General features: G+C 56.5%; 2 protein-coding genes across 2 annotated transcripts in view; one reads left to right on the top strand and one right to left on the bottom strand.

Moving 5' to 3' along the window:
- LOC129469951 (transient receptor potential cation channel subfamily V member 3) overlaps positions 1–2,042 on the top strand; it is a 46,762-nt gene extending 44,720 nt beyond the window's left edge. The window contains exons 19-21 of the mRNA XM_063629669.1: positions 341–463; positions 1,653–1,759; positions 1,848–2,042. The gene's annotated coding sequence lies outside the window, so the exon portion shown is untranslated. The remainder of the gene's footprint in view (positions 1–340; positions 464–1,652; positions 1,760–1,847) is intronic.
- A 3,211-nt stretch (positions 2,043–5,253) lies between these two features.
- LOC129469946 (TBC1 domain family member 3G-like) lies at positions 5,254–16,386 on the bottom strand. Its single transcript, XM_055257185.2, has 14 exons — positions 15,452–16,386; positions 15,102–15,174; positions 14,857–14,939; positions 13,525–13,564; positions 12,971–13,051; positions 12,410–12,517; positions 11,974–12,083; positions 10,672–10,720; positions 10,026–10,146; positions 9,217–9,311; positions 8,198–8,297; positions 7,676–7,828; positions 6,257–6,695; positions 5,254–6,216 (listed from the first exon to the last, which is right to left on the bottom strand). Exons 2-14 carry the CDS (start codon positions 15,171–15,173, stop codon positions 6,084–6,086), a joined length of 1,584 nt encoding a protein of 527 aa, XP_055113160.2. The 5' UTR covers position 15,174; positions 15,452–16,386; the 3' UTR covers positions 5,254–6,083.
- Positions 16,387–17,926: the final 1,540 nt, after the last annotated feature.

The following is a 17,926-nucleotide window of genomic DNA, read 5'->3' as shown; positions in this document are numbered from 1 at the left end:
AGAATAACTTCCTTCACTGGGATGTATCTTGTTGAGTGGCAACAAAACAGGGATTGTACGTGATTCCCATCCTAGCTTAATAGGCGTTAGTCCAAAACCCAGGAATGTGCCATCCGTGGGGATGTTTTGGGTGGATGGGTAGAAAAAGGGTGGAAACCCTTGTCATAGGATATATTTCTGGGAAGGAGATGCCTAGGTCAATAGGTTTCAACATTTTTATGGTTCTTGATACTGTGAAAAATTACCTCCCCAAAGGATTCCATCAATGTGTTCAGCCTTTGAGATTGTATGCTACACCGTTTACAGAGCTCTTTCGGTCATGTTGGTTATTGTTTTGTAGGTTTGGTGAGTGTCGTACCCCAGTTTAACAGGTAGGGAGATCGAGACTTGGAGACAGACGGAATGACATGTGAAGTTCACAATCCTTTTTCCTGGCCGGAGGATCCAGGTTCTCTGAAGCTTAGTTAGTCTAGTATCAAGAACGACCATTTTTCTCACTGCACCAGCACCCCCTCTGACAGTAACAGCAAAGTTCTGCAGAAAGGATTCAGTCCAACTCAAAAAATGTATCTCACCTGCTATGTGTGAAGATTTAGAACCAATTCAACGACAATTGAACATGAAGTACGGGCAATGACAGATGATACAAATATAAGAATTTCTTCCACTTAAGTTGGTGGTAGGAGGGGAGAGGGACGTGAATATTTATAAAGTTCCGTGCACTGTACATACATGTCTGATTTAATGTTTATAGCAACCCTTGTTACTGTCCAGCTGTTCTCTTTAATTGGTTTTGTTTTATTTTTTAAAACCATCATATTTTGTTATTTCAAAACCATCATACTTCTTAAACCTGTGACCCCACCGCTTCCGTATCAATAGCTGTTGTTGGTTTTATCCCATTTTACAGTGAAAATGGAAGCCGTAGGTTGGAAACACCTTCAACTTCTGACCACCAAACCAGTGAATTTATTTGCACCCACATTCCTAAGTTTGGTTGCCTTCCCCTTCCTCCCTCCCTCCCTCCGTCCCTCCCTCCCTCCCCTCCCTCCCTCCCTCCCTCCCCTCCCTCCCTACCTCCCTCCCTCCCCTCCCTTCCTCCTTCCCTCCAGGGTTGCCTGTTGAATGTTGTTAGGAATCTAAGTACTGAAGGGAAACTGCCTGGGTTTGAATTTTGTTCTGTCCCTTGCACCCTGCCTGGCTTCAAATCCTAGCTCTGCTTATTCAGTTCTTTTAAGGGGATGATCTTTGAGCAAATGTCTTAGCTTCTGTTTTCCCAAGTAAATGGACACAATAGTTGCTACCTTGTGAAAGTGTCATGTAATTGACCAGCATTTACCAAGTAGCATCAGTGTTCAGTTTCAGTCATTGGTGATTCTGCAGTTGGACTGTGAGGGGGTGTTGGGGTTGGGGGTGGTGTGTGTGTGTAGCACTTCATTGCGTGGAGAAAGGAAAAGATACTTTTGATAACTGACAGGCAGCTTTTCTCTGCTTTCGTGTCAAAAGGGAAGAAGGGAGTTTGGAGAGGGAAAGGAATTCTCTGTAACACTAAGCTCTCTTCCACAAAAACAGAGGTACAGAATGTGTAATAATTTACAGAATTTCTAGACCTCAAGGATCTGATTTTTTTAAATTTACTTTTATTTTTTCAGGTTGAGACTGAGCTAAAGTTAATCTGTGGCGACGTTCTGGATGTACTGGACAAACACCTCATTCCAGCAGCTACCACTGGCAAGTCCAAGGTTTTCTATTACGAAATGTAGGTTCTATACTAACAATTAACAAGTGTACTTCAATACATTTAAACATTCTCAGGAATAATTGGCTTTGTTTCTTTTTTTTCTTAGGCATTTAATATTATTTTCCTTATTAAATGTAACCAAAAATCCCACAGAAATTAACAAGAGGAGGAGCCTCTAAATATCAACAAAATTATCACTTGATAGACTAGAATTAAACAAGCAAATGATTCTAAGAAATGGCACAAGTGTATTCATCATAAAATAAAATTTCTACATGAAACATTTAGCCATTCCAGACCATTTCCGTCTGTGCAGACTCATCTTTTCCTGTGTTTTGCAAAGCCCAGCTAGAGCAAGCAAGTTCTTCCCAATGGGTTTTTCCCATCTCTGGTTGCTTGGCTGGCTGGGCTTCCCCTACAAACCCCCTTCCTTTCCCCTAGGCAGGGCCCGGTGTCCCCATCCTGAGGAGTTGAGCTCATGAGGGCATCTGACCAGGAGTAGCTATTCCTGGTGCTATTGTCATTGTCCTGTTTGATGTGTGAACATGGCTGCTGGCTCTACAGAGATTTGGCAGGTAGCAAGGAGGTTTCTTTTCAAACTTTCCTTTGGAAGTCAGACTTGGTGAGGATCTTATGCCCACTTTTTCCTAGCTCTGTGGTGTCAGGCAAAGTCTCAGTTTCTGCAAATTGGGGTTAAGAATTCATACCTCACAGCAGTCTTTTGATAAATAAATAAGATCTTTTTTTTTTTTTTTTTGAGACGGAGTCTCGCTCTGTCGCCCAGACTGGAGTGCAGTGGCGCGATCTCGGCTCACTGCAAGCTCCGCCTCCCGGGTTCACGCCATTCTCCTGCCTCAGCCTCTCCGAGCAGCTGGGACTACAGGCGCCCGCCACCACGCCCGGCTAATTTTCTTTTGTATTTTTAGTAGAGACGGGGTTTCACCGTGGTCTCGATCTCCTGACCTCGTGATCCACCCGCCTCGGCCTCCCAAAGTGCTGGGATTACAAGCGTGAGCCACCACGCCCGGCCTTCTTAATTTTTTTTTAAGAGATAAAGTCTCACTCTGTCACCCAGGCTGGAGTGCAGTGGTGCAATCATGGCTCACTGCTTCCTGGAACTCATGGGCTCCAGCAATCCTCCTGCCTCAGCCTCCTGACTAGGTGGGACTATAGGCACACTCCACCGTGCCTGGCTAATTTCTTTGACTTTTCTCTAGAGACAGGGTCCACCCATGTTTCCCAGGCTGGTCTGACTTCTAGACTCAAGTGAACCTGAACCTCCCGCCTCGACCTCTCAAATTGCTGGGATTACAGGTGTGAGCCACCACACCCAGCCTTAATTTCTTATGTGCCATGCTACTACAAAACATCATTATTAGGGGCAGCAGGATGGAAGGTGCAGGAGGACGCTGTAGTGCCTTTACAATATTTCTTTTTTTTTTTTTTTTTGAGACAGAGTCTCGCTCTGTCGCCCAGGCTGGAGTGCAGTGGCGCAATCTCGTCTCACTGCAAGCTCCGCCTCCCGGGTTCACGCCATTCTCCTGCCTCAGCCTCTCTGAGTAGCTGGGACTACAGGCGCCCGCCACCACGCCCGGCTAATTTTTTTGTATTTTTAGTAGAGACGGGGTTTCACCGTGGTCTTGATCTCTTGACCTCGTGATCCGCCCGCCTCAGCCTCCCAAAGTGCTGGGATTACAAGCGTGAGCCACCGCGCCCGGCACACCCGGCTAATTTTTTGTATTTTTAGTAGAGACGGGGTTTCACCGTGGCCTCGATCTCCTGACCTCGTGATCCGCCCGCCTCAGCCTCCCAAAGTGCTGGGATTACAAGCGTGAGCCACCGCGCCCGGCACACCCGGCTAATTTTTTGTATTTTTAGTAGAGACGGGGTTTCACCGTGGCCTCGATCTCCTGACCTCGTGATCCGCCCGCCTCAGCCTCCCAAAGTGCTGGGATTACAAGCGTGAGCCACCGCGCCCGGCACACCCAGCTAATTTTTTGTATTTTTAGTAGAGACGGGGTTTCACTGAGGTCTCGATCTCCTGACCTCGTGATCCACCCGCCTCGGCCTCCCAAAGTGCTGGGATTACAAGCATGAGCCACCACGCCCGGCCTGCCTTTACAATATTTCTGTATATCTAAAATCATTTCAACAGGAAACATTGATTTCCAGACGTGAAGGTGGTTCTCCTTCCATGAGTTTAAAGTACAAAGGCAGGCTCATGGTGTCATCAAAACCTTCACGTTTTGAAATAAATGTTTCCTGTTGAAATGATTTTAGATATACAGAAATATTGTAAAGGCACTACAGCGTCGTCCTGCACCTTCCACCCAACTTCCCCTCATAATGACTTTTTTAAATTTTATTTTTATTTTATTTATTTATTATTTTTGCACACAAAACAATAAACATTTTCTAAAACTACATACTAACAAAAAGATGCATATCAAACATATTAGGAAGGTTGCACATGGAAAGACGGGGAATAGAAATGGGGGGTGGGAATTAAAGAAAATAAATGAGAGAGGGACTTTGTATGGATCAATGATAATAACTCAATCCTCTATTTGACAAAGAAGAAGGAGAAGGAAGAGGAAGAAAAAGAAAGTGGGATAAAGGATTAGAAAGGGAGGAAAATAGAAAAAATTAGAGTATGACTCCAGGGTAGACCTGTTTTGTTGTCGCTTGGTTCGTTGGTTGGTTTGACAGTTGTGTTTTTCATATGTTTCGCCATGTTGGCCAGGCTGGTCTCGAGCTCCTAGCCTCAAGTGATCAACCCGCCTCAGCCTCCCAGAGTACTGGGACTACAGGCGTGAGCCACCACATCCAGCCCCCACATTGCTTCTGGCCTCTGTGGTAGACCTCCCAGACGGGGAGGCTGGGCAGAGGCGCTCCCCACATCCCAGACGGGGCGGCCAGGCAGAGGTGTTCCTCACTTCCCAGACGGGGCGGCCGGGCAGAGGCGCTCCTCACTTCCCAGATGGGGCGGCTGCGCAGAGGCGCTCCTCACTTCCCAGACGGGGCGGCCGGGCAGAGGTGCTCCTCACTTCTTCACAGACGGGGCGGCCGGGCATAGACACTCCTCACTTCCTAGATGGGGTGGCGGCCGGGCAGAGGGGCTCCTCACTTCCCAGACGGGGCGGCCGGGCAGAGACGCTCCTCACTTCCTAGACGGGGTGGCGGTCCGGCAGAGGGGCTCCTCACTTCCTAGACGGGGTGGTGGCCCGGCAGAGACGCTCCTCACTTCCTAGACGGGGTGGCGGCCCGGCAGAGGCGCTCCTCACTTCTTCACAGACGGGGCGGCCGGGCATAGACGCTCCTCACTTCCTAGATGGGGTGGCGGCCCAGCAGAGGGGCTCTTCACTTCCCAGACGGGGCGGCCGGGCAGAGGTGCTCCTCACTTCCCAGATAGGGCGGCCGGGCAGAGGTGCTCCTCACTTCCTAGACGGGGGGGGCGGCCGGACAGAGGTGCTCCTCACTTCCCAGATGGGGCGGCCGGGCAGAGGTGCTCCTCACTTCCTAGACGGGGGGGCGGCCGGGCAGAGGGGCTCCTCACTTACCAGACGGGGTGGCGGCCGGGCAGATGCTGCAATCCCAGCACCCTGGGAGGCCAAGGCAGGCGGCTGGGAGGCGGAGGCTGCAGCGAGCCAAGACCACGTCACCGCACTCCAGCCCGGGCCACACCGAGCCTCCTTCTGCAGTCTCAGCACCTCGGGAGGCCGAGGCGGGCAGAGCAGTGGAGGTCAGGAGCTGGAGACCAGCCTGGCCGACATGGCGAAACGGCGCCTCCAGCCAAAGGAGAAAAACCAGGGAGGGGTGGTGGCGCGCGGCGGCAATCCCAGGCAGCGCGCAGGCCAGGGCAGGAGAATCACGGGAGCCGGACGCAGGGAGTCTGCAGCGAGCCCAGTTTACTCCAGCCGGGGCCACAGAGGGAGGGAGGGAGGGAGGGAGGGAAGGAAGGACGGAAGGGAGGGAGGAAGGAAAGGAGGGAAGGAGGGAGGGGAAGGAAGCCCTAATGACGTTTTGTAGTAGCATGGCACATAAGAAATTCAGGCCGGGTGTGGTGGCTCACACCTGTAATCCCAGCAATTTGAGAGGTCGAGGCGGGAGGTTCAGGTTCACTTGAGTCTAGAAGTCTGAGACCAGCCTGGGAAACACGGGTGGACCCTGTCTCTAGAGAAAAGTCCAAGAAATTAGCCAGGCACGGTGGCTTGTGCCTATAGTCCCACCTAGTCAGGAGGCTGAGGCAGGAGGATTGCTGGAGCCCATGAGTTCCAGGAAGCAGTGAGCCATGATTGCACCACTGCACTCCAGCCTGGGTGACAGAGTGAGACTTTATCTCTTAAAAAAAAATTGAGAGATGTAACATGAGTACAATCCTATTAACTAAATAATAAGGCCCTGAGGTGGGAGTGCACTGCTCCTCGTCCCTAGCTGCGAAGGAGGTGTCCTGGTCGAAATCAGTGCTGGGTGCACTGCAGGGCCCGGAAGTCCATGCCCACATTGTTCAGTTCGGCGAGAGCCAATCTCACTCCCTCGGCAGAGTGTTCAGCCTGCCAGCAGGTGGCCAGCTGGTCCTCCTGGGATATGGCACGGACCCAGCAGCTCTGTTCGAAATCATAATGGGGGAACCAAGGGCCCCCTACATCCAGGTCCATCGGGAGACGGGGCATGGAGTTCCACTGCAGGAATCTCCAGGAACCCTGAGGTCCTCCCTGAGCCAGGGCCGGGCTGGGCACACCCTGAGTGCCCACAGGGTAGCTGTCTTCCCGGACAGCCCCACCAGGACAGGGTGTGGAAGAATGAGGTGCCCGTGGCGGGAAAGCTGACCAAATGGGCCGCTGGAACCGGGCTGGTGGGCCTGGAGGGGCCTGCCTGTCCCCCTTGCAGAAGGTCTTCCCGCCACGTGAAGCCAGCACAGGCCCGGGTGCCGAGGACCCTTGCTCGGCTTTGGCTGAAAGGAAAGCAGATGTGGTCAGCGTCTCCAGGGAGCCCATGCAGGCCTTTCCGGGCTGGGCCCCACCTGCCTGCGTCTCTGTAGTCCTCGGGGTCTCCGTGTGGCCCCCGTGGCCTGACACTGAGGACAAGCCTGTAGTCTGCTGATCCCAGAGGGAGGGGTATGCGCTCCCTGGCATGGGGAAGCTGTCGTGGCATGGCGGGTGGCTCCTGGGACTGCCCCCAGGGTTGGGACTGGCTGTGGGTTTCCTTCCACACACATTCGTCCCAGGGCTGTTGGGCCTGGGATACGGCCCCCAGTCAGAACTCAGGTGGGAGGGTCCTTGGATGTCACCCAGCCCCTTGCCACCTCACATGGGGACCCGTCTCTGCAGTGGGTTTTTGGGCCCGGACGTGGGTCACCCTCTGCCCTCCTGGGCTGCCCAGTCCATGCCAGGACTGACTGTTCCCACATCGGGCTGAATTCTTGGCTCTGGCTCTGGGCCCGGAGTCCCGCCTGTGCCCTCTCCCTGAATGCTCTGGGGGTCAGGGACCCCCAATTCCCTTGTCTCCCTGGCTCAAGGCTTGTTGTCCTGGCAACCTTGGAGGAGCGTGCAGGAGTGAGGGGCCTCTGCTGCTCTCTGAGGCTGTGGGTGCTGGCAGGGAGAGGCGGGGTCTCCCACAAATGGGTCTGGCTCCTCTAGTAACTTTGAGGGCCCTGTGAGGGGGAGAGCCAGACACCGTGGAAAGTGGGGGGGGCTCGAGGGAGGGTCTTGCCCACATCCCCCTCCTGCGGGCACAACACGTCCAGTACACAGGCACTGAGTGCCTGCCCTGAGGACCGGTGGGCCTCCTGTACTTTCTTAGAGTCCAGGAGGAAGAGGAGGAAGAAAAGGTGAAGAGGAAGGCCCAGGTAGTAGGGTTGCAGGTCCCGGGCCCTCCCCCACTGTTGACTGCCCCAGAGGGTGACATGGGAGGGGACACGGCACTGGAGCCCACCTGAGGGTGGCAGGTCCGCTTGCTTCCTCCCTCGTTTGTTCACAGAGGCCCTGACGTGCTTGAGCACCGTGTCATCATCCCTGGCCCAGTGACGGCAGAACTGGCTCCGAAAGCACGCCCACAGGCCAGAACTGGATGTCTCCTTGAGGCGCTCTAGGGACAGGGTGGACATCAGGCCAGAAGAGTTCCCTGGGAGGGGGCCAGCCCATACCCCGTGGCCACTTCAGCCTCTCACTGGGTGGTGCTGGATCCTTTTGTGGCCACCCCCGGGGTCCAGATGTGCACAGGAGGCTGTGACTGGGGGGCGATCTGGACAGGGAAGTGCCCGCCACACTCCTGACTTTCATCTGGGTCATGTGGCGGATGGGCTCGCTGTCACAGTGCCCTTCCCGGCCCACCTGGCCAGTCCTCCCTCTGAGCCAGAACAGGGGATCGTGAGGACAGTGTGAGGAAGCTGCCTTCGGGCCAGTCGGGGTCTGACCCCGGGGCTCCCCAGGCCCCATTGGGCACACGTAGACTTACTCTTCTGCACCTCGAACGCAATGGTGGTCATGGGCATCCGTGCTTGTTTTCCTTGTAGCAGGTGCACGTCCCACAGGCGCAGGGTCAGCCCGAGAGAGATCTGTGGAGACAGCAGGCGTGGGAGAACCTGGCCCTTCCAGGCTGGGACTGGTGGCTCGAGCTGTGCCCATTGGGGTTTCAGTCCCCAGAGTCAGTGGCCTTCCCCATGAGCGTCGCCTGGGCCCTCCAGGACGCTGGGTCAGGCAAGGTCTTGCAGCTCCTCATGGGGGGCACTCATATGAGTGGAGATGTGGCTCCTGGAGAGAGGGGCCTGCCCAGCGCTTGAGGCTTCCCTGAGCCCTCTCGAGTCGGGTCCTGGCGCAGTCTGCCCATGAGGCTGGGCCTGAGCCCCAGCCATTGCCCTGGGATGACCCCTCTTAGGCAGAGGGTTTTGCTTGCGTGTCCTTCGGGGACCCGCCGGAGCCTCCTGTGGGCTGGGGTGAACCAGACTGCCGGACTGAGGAAGCAGGGCACTGCAGGGCAACGAGGGTCCCTGAGCCAGGGTCTCCCTATGCCACCTTACCTTCATTAACATCCGGAGAAGCCAGCCTGACGAGAAACACTGCCCGCATAGACCAGCGTCTATGTCCTGGTCCTGATGGGAGCAACAGAGGTGCTCAGGCCACTGGGCTGCCCTAAAAACCTCCCTCTTCCAGGGCCTCTGAAGAACCTATGCCTAGTGCAGAACACTGGGCAGTGTCCAGGGCTCCCCGCCACACCGTCCCCTTCCCGCACTCTCGGTGGACACACTGCCCTTTGCCCTGCTCTGCGGGAGCTGGGGCCCCATCCCTGTGCCTCTGTCTCCTCCAGGGCAGGAAAGGAAACCAACTCCCAGCCCATGCAGAACCCGGCATCCCAGGTCAGGCCCTGGCTGGGACTCAGCCAGTCACCAGCCCCACGAGGGGCTCCAGCCCCCCTGCTCCTCCAGCCCCACGGGATGCAGGGCCTCTGGGGAAGAGCCGAGGGGACCATAAACTCACCAGATGCCACATGGTCTTGGGTTGTGACGTGGGTACCACATGCTCCTGATGGTCTTGGAGCCCCTGGACTGTCCCGCCATTTGGGCTGTGGAATCCTGAGAAGCCCCCAGCCCATCATGAAATCAGAGCCTTCTCCCAAGATGTGGAGCCATCAGCTGCAAGAGCTGGACAGCTTGAGAGGCTCCCAAACCTGAAGACCTCCCACCCTCCCATCTGGTGACCCCACCATGCGGCCTTTACCCTGGGGAGGTGGGGCGGGAACATCCCCTGGAGCCTGGCTGGAGGTTCCCCTGGAGGCCTCCTGGGCCAGGGTGCAAAAAGGGCAAGGCTGACTGTGAGGTCACAATAGGGTGGCCAGAACAGCGTGGGTACTGGGCTTCCTGGTCATCTCCTGGAAGTGGGGTCGGGCCAGGGGACACGGGATGGGGAGATGCTGCCACCTGGGCTTGCTCGGCCCATTCGTGTGCACCAAGGGCAGCGGGAGCCCTGGCAGTTGGAGGGCAGGAGGACTCTCAGGGAGGGGAGAGTCAGCTGCACAGAATCAGAGCCGGAGGGCGTGGCTCCGGGACACAGAGGGTGGCCACGGGGAGGATGAGATGCCCTCTGCTGATGGGGTTGAAAGGTGTCTGACTTGGGCTGTGGGGGGTCGGCTGCGGACTCCTGTGGGACCCTCAGCAGAGACGTCCTAAAGGCTCCCAACGAGCCGGCGACACAAGGAGAGTGCCTTGGCTGAAAGCCGAGATCACCTGGCCACGGTGGCCGTCCCCGGGTCTGGCTGCGTGAGGCCCCAGGGGCAGCTGTTCACCTACCCTGCAGGGAGTGCCTCTCACTGGCCAGCAGCTGCACCAGTGCCCAGAATGCGTCCTCCTCAGGCAGATACAGGAGGAACAAGGGGGCGATGTGGCTCAGGTTCCTGTGGTAGCCCACCTCCTGCAAGAGCCAGAGTCACCATGGAAGGACATCAGCTGGGAGGGCTGAGGTCACCTGGGAGGACTCATGTCATTGGAGAGGGCAGAGGTGACTGGACAGGCTTCCTCTGATGAAGAGGCTTCCTCAGGATGCAAATTCATTTCATGACAAGAGCCAAGTCCATCAGGCACTTCAGCACCTTGTCCAAAATGTCTCCTGAGACCACCATCCTGCGTGTGACGCTGCCAAGCTCCCAGGCTTTGGGGCAGCCCCAGGAGGAGGGCGTCATTTCTTGTTGTGAGAAGTGGTGGTCAGGCCCAGGTGACACCAGGAGTCCAGGCCCCAACTCCTTTGTGTCTCAGCTTGACCCCTTGAGACCACCCCCTTGCTTGGAGGTTTATGCCAGCGGGGAGCTGGAATCCTACCTCCTATAACCTGGTGGGTCACAAATACTAACTTTAAAAGAAGCAATGACACCCCCACCAGACACCCACTCCTGTGAATGTGGAAATACGGCTCGGGAACCTCACTGCCGGGAATACTCACCGGGTTATACTCCGCATATGCCAGGAGGATGTAGAAGAGTTCCCGCTGCCTAGGAAACAGAGAAAGGGGGCTATGGTTTGGTTTGTGCAGATGCTGTTACTTTCACTTTGTCTACAAATCCTAACGACAAATCCCATTTCAGGTTCAGATGATTCACCAGATAAGCAGTGAGCTCTTCAGGGCCTGAGACTGTTGAAGAAATGTTTCAGTAAAATCCACATCCGTGACATGCAAATAGCCCAGTTGTAGTGAGTTGACCGATCCTTTTCACTCTGAATGATTTTTTTTTTTTTTTTTTTCAGTTTGCGCACATGCCAGTTCAGTCTCTGGGTGTACAGTTTCTCCACAGTTCCAAACCAATGTGCGGAGTCTCCTGGCCACCGCTCCAGCCCCTCCTGGAGTGACTCCTTCATCCTCCAAGTCTCCAGAGTGGCCCCTATGCACCCAGCCTCTCCCCGATTCGTCAGCCCCTGGCCACCCAGACTGCTTTTCAGTCCCTGTGGTTTGGCCTTTTCCAGAATGGCCTAGGAATGGGAATGCTACTGTGGTAGCTTATTGGGTCTGGCTTCTTTCCCTTAGCAAAATGCATCTAGGATCCACCCACGTTCTTGTGGGCATCACTGGCTCGTTCCCTTTTCTCGCTGGGTTTTCTGTTTGAAGGGAGGACCAGCCTTGCTCTCCCCACGACGTGTTGAAGGCCGTCCCCGAAGGCTCGCTGTGTGAGTGACAGTGAATCAAGCTGTGAACCTGGCATGCAGGTTTCATGTGGATGTCAGTTTCCAAATCAGTGGGTTCCATATCTGTGACACCTTGGGGACACGTGGTTCAAGTCCATTGAGCTTTGTGAGCCACTGCCCAACTGGCTGCCAACGTGGCTGTGCGGTGTCATGTTCCCAGCAGACGTGGATGAGAGTTTCCAGGGCCCATAATTCTCCCAGCGTTTGGTGCTGTCAGTGTTGTCTGGGTAGGCTCATGGGCCCTCCATCCTGCCACCCTCCCGTGGGTCCTACCACGGGCCTCCGTGGGTCAGGGAGAGCACCTTTCACCATTGTGCATGATTTTCTTTGCTGTCTTCTGTCTCCTCAGGATCCTCCTGGGCTCCGGCCCCACATGTTCCAGCCTGGCCCAGGGCTTGGAAACAGGGAGGTGCTCGGTTCATGGTGCCGGCTGCTCCCTGGGCCAGGAGAGCTCTTGGCAGCTCTGTCATCCCTCCTGGGTGACCCTGGCTTCTGCTCCGGGGAAGTCCCCATCCCTCTCGTTCACCCCATCTCCACTGGGACCCTGTGGCTCCCGTAGGCTTACCTGGCTCCATATCGATGCCTGAAGAAGACATGGTTCTGGAGAGTCCTGCTAACATCCCGGTCGATCTGGTGGATGTGTTCAGATGACCTCTTGCCCTTCTGCTTCACGAGCTGTAGGGCAGGGCCAAGAGAAGGAAGCAGCCTCAGAACAGATGGAAGACTCCCTGCCCCAAATGGCAGTCGGCCCACAGTCAGCACTTTGGGAAAGAAGGCTTCCTTCTGCAGAAAGCTGCTTTTTGGCTTGTTACTGAAGCCAGGGAGGGTCACCAGAGCCAAGTTTTTCTGTCTGTGGTGACTGTATCACCATCTGTGCCCAGGGTGTTCATCTGACCTTCCCCCTCACCCCACCCCCCAGGGTGGGCTTGGCGTTCCCTCCAGCTGGAGACCTGGACCCGTGACACGGCTTGTCCTGTTTGTTGTGCTCTGGCTGAGCGTACCTTGTATTTGCTGGGGTTTTTTAACTTGATTTCCTGAATGTTCAGGAGGACTGACCACGCCGGGCCCCGGATGTTCGTGGGAATTCCCTCATATATGCGATCTACGAGCTGTGGGCAGAAAACAGTCTGGTGTCACAGGCCACGGGGTGACCCCAGTGAGGACCAGAGCCCGGGGATTCTGGGAATTGTCGGTTTTGGCCCCATGATTCTTCAGTAGAGGTGAGATCGAGCTGGGACAGGGTCTCCCTTCCCAGGACTGAAAGAGTGGATGGACACTCAGAGTTGAAACTCTGATCTGAACCTTTTTCTTCCTTCGGGTCACCAGGACATCCCTAGCCTTGAACTCCAGGTGGTCCGAGCCCTAGATTCAGATTCCCTCCCAGCAAGGTGACGCTTGCACGAATAGGCAGGCAATCTGGCGACCAGGCCTGCAGTCCTCCGGGCGAGGACAGTGTGCCACCCGCCCTCTGAGAGGCTGACGGTGCCAGGCCACAGCCATGGGTGCCTGTCCCCTGTCTCTGCAGAGAGTGCTTCCGGGGGGCCTCTCCCTCCGCACATTACCTTTTCACTGTTCTTGTACGTCTCCCATTCGCCCAGCATCTCCAGCCACTTGCTGTTTCTCCTTGTCTCCCGCCGAATTCGCTGTCAAATGAGGAATGTTGGAGTTAGTGGAGCTGCCGGGCTTCCCAGAGCTGCCCGTGGATGCTGGGTCTTGGGCTCTGGAGCCCTGGTGGGACCCAGCTGGAAGGAGCCAGGGAAGGGCAGACCCTAAGGGCTGAGAGCCTTTGAGCAAATGAGCACCAGTGGGCTGGCTTTGGGACCCCGGGATGTGCCATCCTCGGGCCACAGACACACCAGTCTTAGGTCCCAGCCTCTCGGTGGGGTCCTGACCCAAGCGGGCAGCCACCCTCAAGCCAGGACTGTGGTTCTCACTTTGGAATTGTATCAAACTGCCAAAGTTAAATCAACCTGGGGTCAGGTCTCTGCTGCCCCTCCCAGTGACAGAGTGTTGCCCTCACCCGCCACCGCCCAGGCCAGCTGCTTCCTCTGCCTCACTGACCACCCGCCCAGTCCCTACGTCCCTGGACCAGCCCCTCCATGCATCAGGCTCTTACCTTGGCCTCCCGCGCAGTCAGAGGAGGCAGCTCCATCTCACTGTAAGGCAACCCAGGCAGCGCTGAGGACCTGCACAGGGCCTGGAGCCACCCCAGCCTGGGAGCCGACCCCCAGAAAGGACTGGCTCTGTCCCTACCCAGCTCAGGGCTCAGCCCGGGAGAAGGCACAGGGAAGGGAGGACAAGGGCCTTCCTGTGGGGCTGACTCCCAGGAGGGGCAGGACCTGGGAGAAAAAGGAGTGCGGGGACAGCCTGGCCGGGGTTACCGGGGCCCCTGGCGTGGGGGCTGGTCGGGCTGCACAATGGGGCTGCCCATCCTGGACTCGAGGTGGTGCTTACTGCTGGAGCTGAGAAAGGTCAGCCTTGAGATGGGATGGGGGCCGCCCAAGGTGGGCGACCGGGCCCTGACAGGAATCCCTCAGGGATTGACCACATCACCCCGCCAGGGTCAAGGGAGGCTGCCCTGAGACCTGCCCGGTGTACTCTGGGTGCACCAGGGGCCCATCCCACTTGACAGCCCCAAGGCTCTTGCAGGCTCTGACCTCCCAGCATCCACCTGCCTCTCCCTGCATCTGAGCCACACACCCTGCATTTCAGAAGTGGCACGGCTCATCGGCTCCCTCCCACCCTACTTCCCCCGGGATCCGCTGTCTCTCCATCCTCTGATCCCTGAGGGATGGGCCCCAGGCTGGGCTCCTCTTACCTGGCCCCAGATCCCTTCCCAGCACCAGACCCAGGGTCTTTAGTCACAAGCCCTGCTGCCTCCCCGGCCTCACCCTGAGATGCCTAGAGCGGGGCCCTGCCCATGTTCTCCCCCATTCTCTTAGGGCCAAGGCCCCCACTGTCCCCACACCTTTCTCCCTTCCCCATGGGGACAGTGAGGGCTGTAGCTCTAGGGAAATGGGGGAGGACAGGGGCAGGTGGGCTCTGAGAGACCTGCTGGACAACAGCCCCGAGGCTGGGCCAGGTGTCTCCTCACTCTGTGGCCACAACCCTTGGATCTCACTGGGGTTGTCTCCTGGTAGACAGGGCCAGACCCTCAGGCTGCCCCGCTCCTCTTGTGCTGACTTGCCGACAGAACTGCTGAGAGCCCGGGGGCCTGACCTAGCCCAGTCTCCATTCCCACCAGCTCCCTAGATGGGCCTTGCACCTCTGGCCTAACAACAACCTCGGGCTGGACCTGCAGGGGAGCCAGGGGGGAGTTCTGACCCTGGAAAGGAGGTTGACCCGAGCTGGCGAGACATGTCCTGTGTCAGAAAGGCCTTTCTAAAAGCAAACCCATCCCTGAGCTGAGACAGATGCTTTAGGGGTGAGGGGAGCACAGAGGACTCACTGCACAATCCCAAACGGATCCATGTGTTCGAACATTCCGATGAGCACAGGCCCCTTGTCCTCTGGCAGCCCAGCTTGGTGCCCCTGTAACCCAGAGGGAGCCTTGGTGAGGGGTCCAAGGTAAAGGGTGCAAGGGCCTGGGGGTATTGGCCACCCGTCCCTGCCCTGTGCTCCTAGGGAACCCAGGACCCTTTGACCAGGGCGCACTGGAAGAGGCCTCCCTCCAAGAAGCAGACCGAACTGTACCTGTTCATATTTCCTGATGACGTCCTCTCGCTCCTGCGCCCGCCAACTATCTACATCCTCCACCACGTTCATCCTGTGAGACAAAATTGGCTAAAGGTTACACTGTACCCGACAGCTTCGGAGAACACCTGAACCGCTCCCACCGGGCTCCCAGATGCTGGTTGGTTGTGTAACCTTCATTCCACCATTGCACTCTGGTAAAAAGGGGCCAAACCCCATGGCCCACACCTCCATGGGTCTCTGCAGTCTGAAGCCGCAAGCAGGGGTGAGCATCTTCCCAAGGACTCGAGAAGAGTGGGACCTGGACAGAGAATCCCGTTTTCCCCTTATGCCATGAAACGGGCACATACCTGCCCCAGCAGGTTGAACGGTGTCCACCTGCCAAGGGTGAAGGGCCTGTGATGGGCTATTCCAGGGTTGTGGATGCGAACTGGGGTCAGGCACCAGAGGTCTCTGTACGATCAGCCTCCTGGGATACTCAGGGCCACAGAGATGCCCAGTTTCCTATGGGGAACAAGGTCTCTCCTGACTGCTCCGTTCTACCTCGCTCATCACTTGGGCTACCGTGGCCCTTCGGTCTAACCAGTGAAGCTGCTTTAGGAATAACGCCATTTGAGCGGGAGTGTGTTTGGTTTTGGGGATGAGGGATGAAAATGATCTACTGTCTCCAAAGCAGCCACTGCGCTCATGGAAACCACATCTCTCGGGGAGGGACTGTGGACTCCACCATTCTGAGCTGTCCCTATAGGAGGGGGCTTCATTTTCCTGGGTCAATGATGAAGAACAGTGGGTCCTTGCTCCTGGAGAACATCTAGATGGACCGTCCCTCCTGAGAATACTCAGGGCAAAAGGAAAGCGAGGCCAGACAGAATAAGAAATACTTGGGGAGAAGCCCAGTGCCTGGACCCCTTCGAACACAAGGGAAGATAGTCTCCCCACAGCCAGCCCTCCAGGGCTCCTTCACTTTCCACAACTGCCCAAGGGCAGAAGGCTCACCATGCCACTCCCAGACAAGGGACCGTGTGTGTCCGGTGGGTCCCACAGTGACCATCAGGACCCAGCTTAGGCCCCAGGTGTGTTCTGAGGACCCTTCCCTCCTCCCCACCCACCGTGGCATTCTGAGGTCATGGCACGCATCACAACGGGGCCTTGCCCGGGTCAGCAGGGCCCAGAGTCAGGGTCCTCCACTGCCTGGGGCATCAACATGCCTGCCTGCAATGTGTGCACGTGCGTGCACACGCGTACGTGGGTAAACACGTCTGTGCACGTGTGTGTTGCTTCTCTGGCCAGGCCCGGCTGCCCCACTCATGTGTGCACCCAGTTCCTCATCACTGTCACCCCCGAGGCCCAGGGCCAGCATCAGAGCATCCATGGGTGCTCCCTAACCTCAGTGTCTCTGCCAGGGCCAGGCTCTGCCCCATCGGGATCGGAAATCTGGGCAGATTTGGGATCTCGAGCAGGGAGGTCACAGGGTTGAGGCCTGAAGTCTAGCACGGCACACAGCAGGGCTGAGAGCAAAACCCAGGGTCATGTCTGGATTTTCGGGCCGGTTACCGCCTCTCTGACCCCAGACGTCTCACCTGTCGAATGGGTACATTCGGGAACAGCACCCACTCTACGAAGCCACCGTGAGGACAAAAGAGAAAATCATCTACACAGGCAGTGTAGAACGGGCTCCCTGTGAGTGCTCAGGGATGACCCTCCTCCTCAGCAGCTGCCCAGAGGCCAACACCGCCCATACCATAGCCACTGTCCCCAAGTCAGCCTGGAGGGAAGAGAGCAGGTCACACTCACCTGATTCTGATCAGCTGGCCTGGGTTACGTATGCCTCTCAGGGAGGAAACCTCAGGGAGAAACCAGAAAACTGGTGCTCACAAACCCCACTGCCTGTGTGTAACTGCCGGAGAACACAGAAGGCAGGCCGGAGAGCGGATAGATGCTAAGCACCAGTGGCATTCTGAGGTCATGGCACGCATCACAACGGGGCCTTGCCCGGGTCAGCAGGGCCCAGAGTCAGGGTCCTCCGCTGCCTGGGGCGTCAACATGTCTGCCCGCAATGTGTTTGTGCACGTGCGTGCACACGCGTACGTGGGTAAACACGTCTGTGCACGTGTGTGTTGCTTCTCTGGCCAGGCCCGGCTGCCCCACTCGTGTGTGCACCCAGTTCCTCATCACTGTCACCCCCGAGGCCCAGGGCCGGCATCAGAGCATCCGTGGGTGCTCCCTAACCTCAGCCCTCCCCACCCAGGGTGGTCCTGGGATACACATAGGGGTGGAGGGAAGTGACTGCTGCTGTTGGATCTCAGAATACAAATGCTAATACTATTACCCAATGGTCTTTTGAGCGTCTCTAATGGTATCGCTTTTTCATTCCTGACGTTTTAACTGCGTATTTCTCTCCATGACCCTTGGCTATTCTAGCTAGAGGATCCTGTGGGGAAAGTGCCGGGCACACAGTAGGGGCTCACTCTTCTAGACACGTTATCTAAAACCTGGCTCATCTGTCCTTCCACCCAGGGCCTAGGGCATGCCAAATTCCAGGGGCCAGAAAGAGCTCGGGATAAAATGAACCTTCAAGGGGAGGGCTTTGACCTGGGCTGAGTCTGCCTGTGCCATCCAAACGGAGTCTCAAGTCCTGAGGCAGGACGTCCAGATGCCCCAGTGCAGGGCCCTCCTGATCAACACCTGCTCCCCTGTACTCATTAGCAACCTCACCCACCCGACTCTCAAAGCACACTTGGCTCTCGTATCCAGGAGCTCTGCATCTGTAGATTCAGCAACAGCAGATGGAAAATATTCAGAAAATAAATTGGATGGTTATGTTT

Source organism: Symphalangus syndactylus, chromosome 20 (assembly GCF_028878055.3).
Source record: "Symphalangus syndactylus isolate Jambi chromosome 20, NHGRI_mSymSyn1-v2.1_pri, whole genome shotgun sequence".
Taxonomy (NCBI): Eukaryota; Metazoa; Chordata; class Mammalia; order Primates; family Hylobatidae; genus Symphalangus; species Symphalangus syndactylus.
The sequence above is the reverse complement of the archived record's forward strand: the minus strand, read 5'-3'. Positions and strand labels throughout refer to the sequence as shown.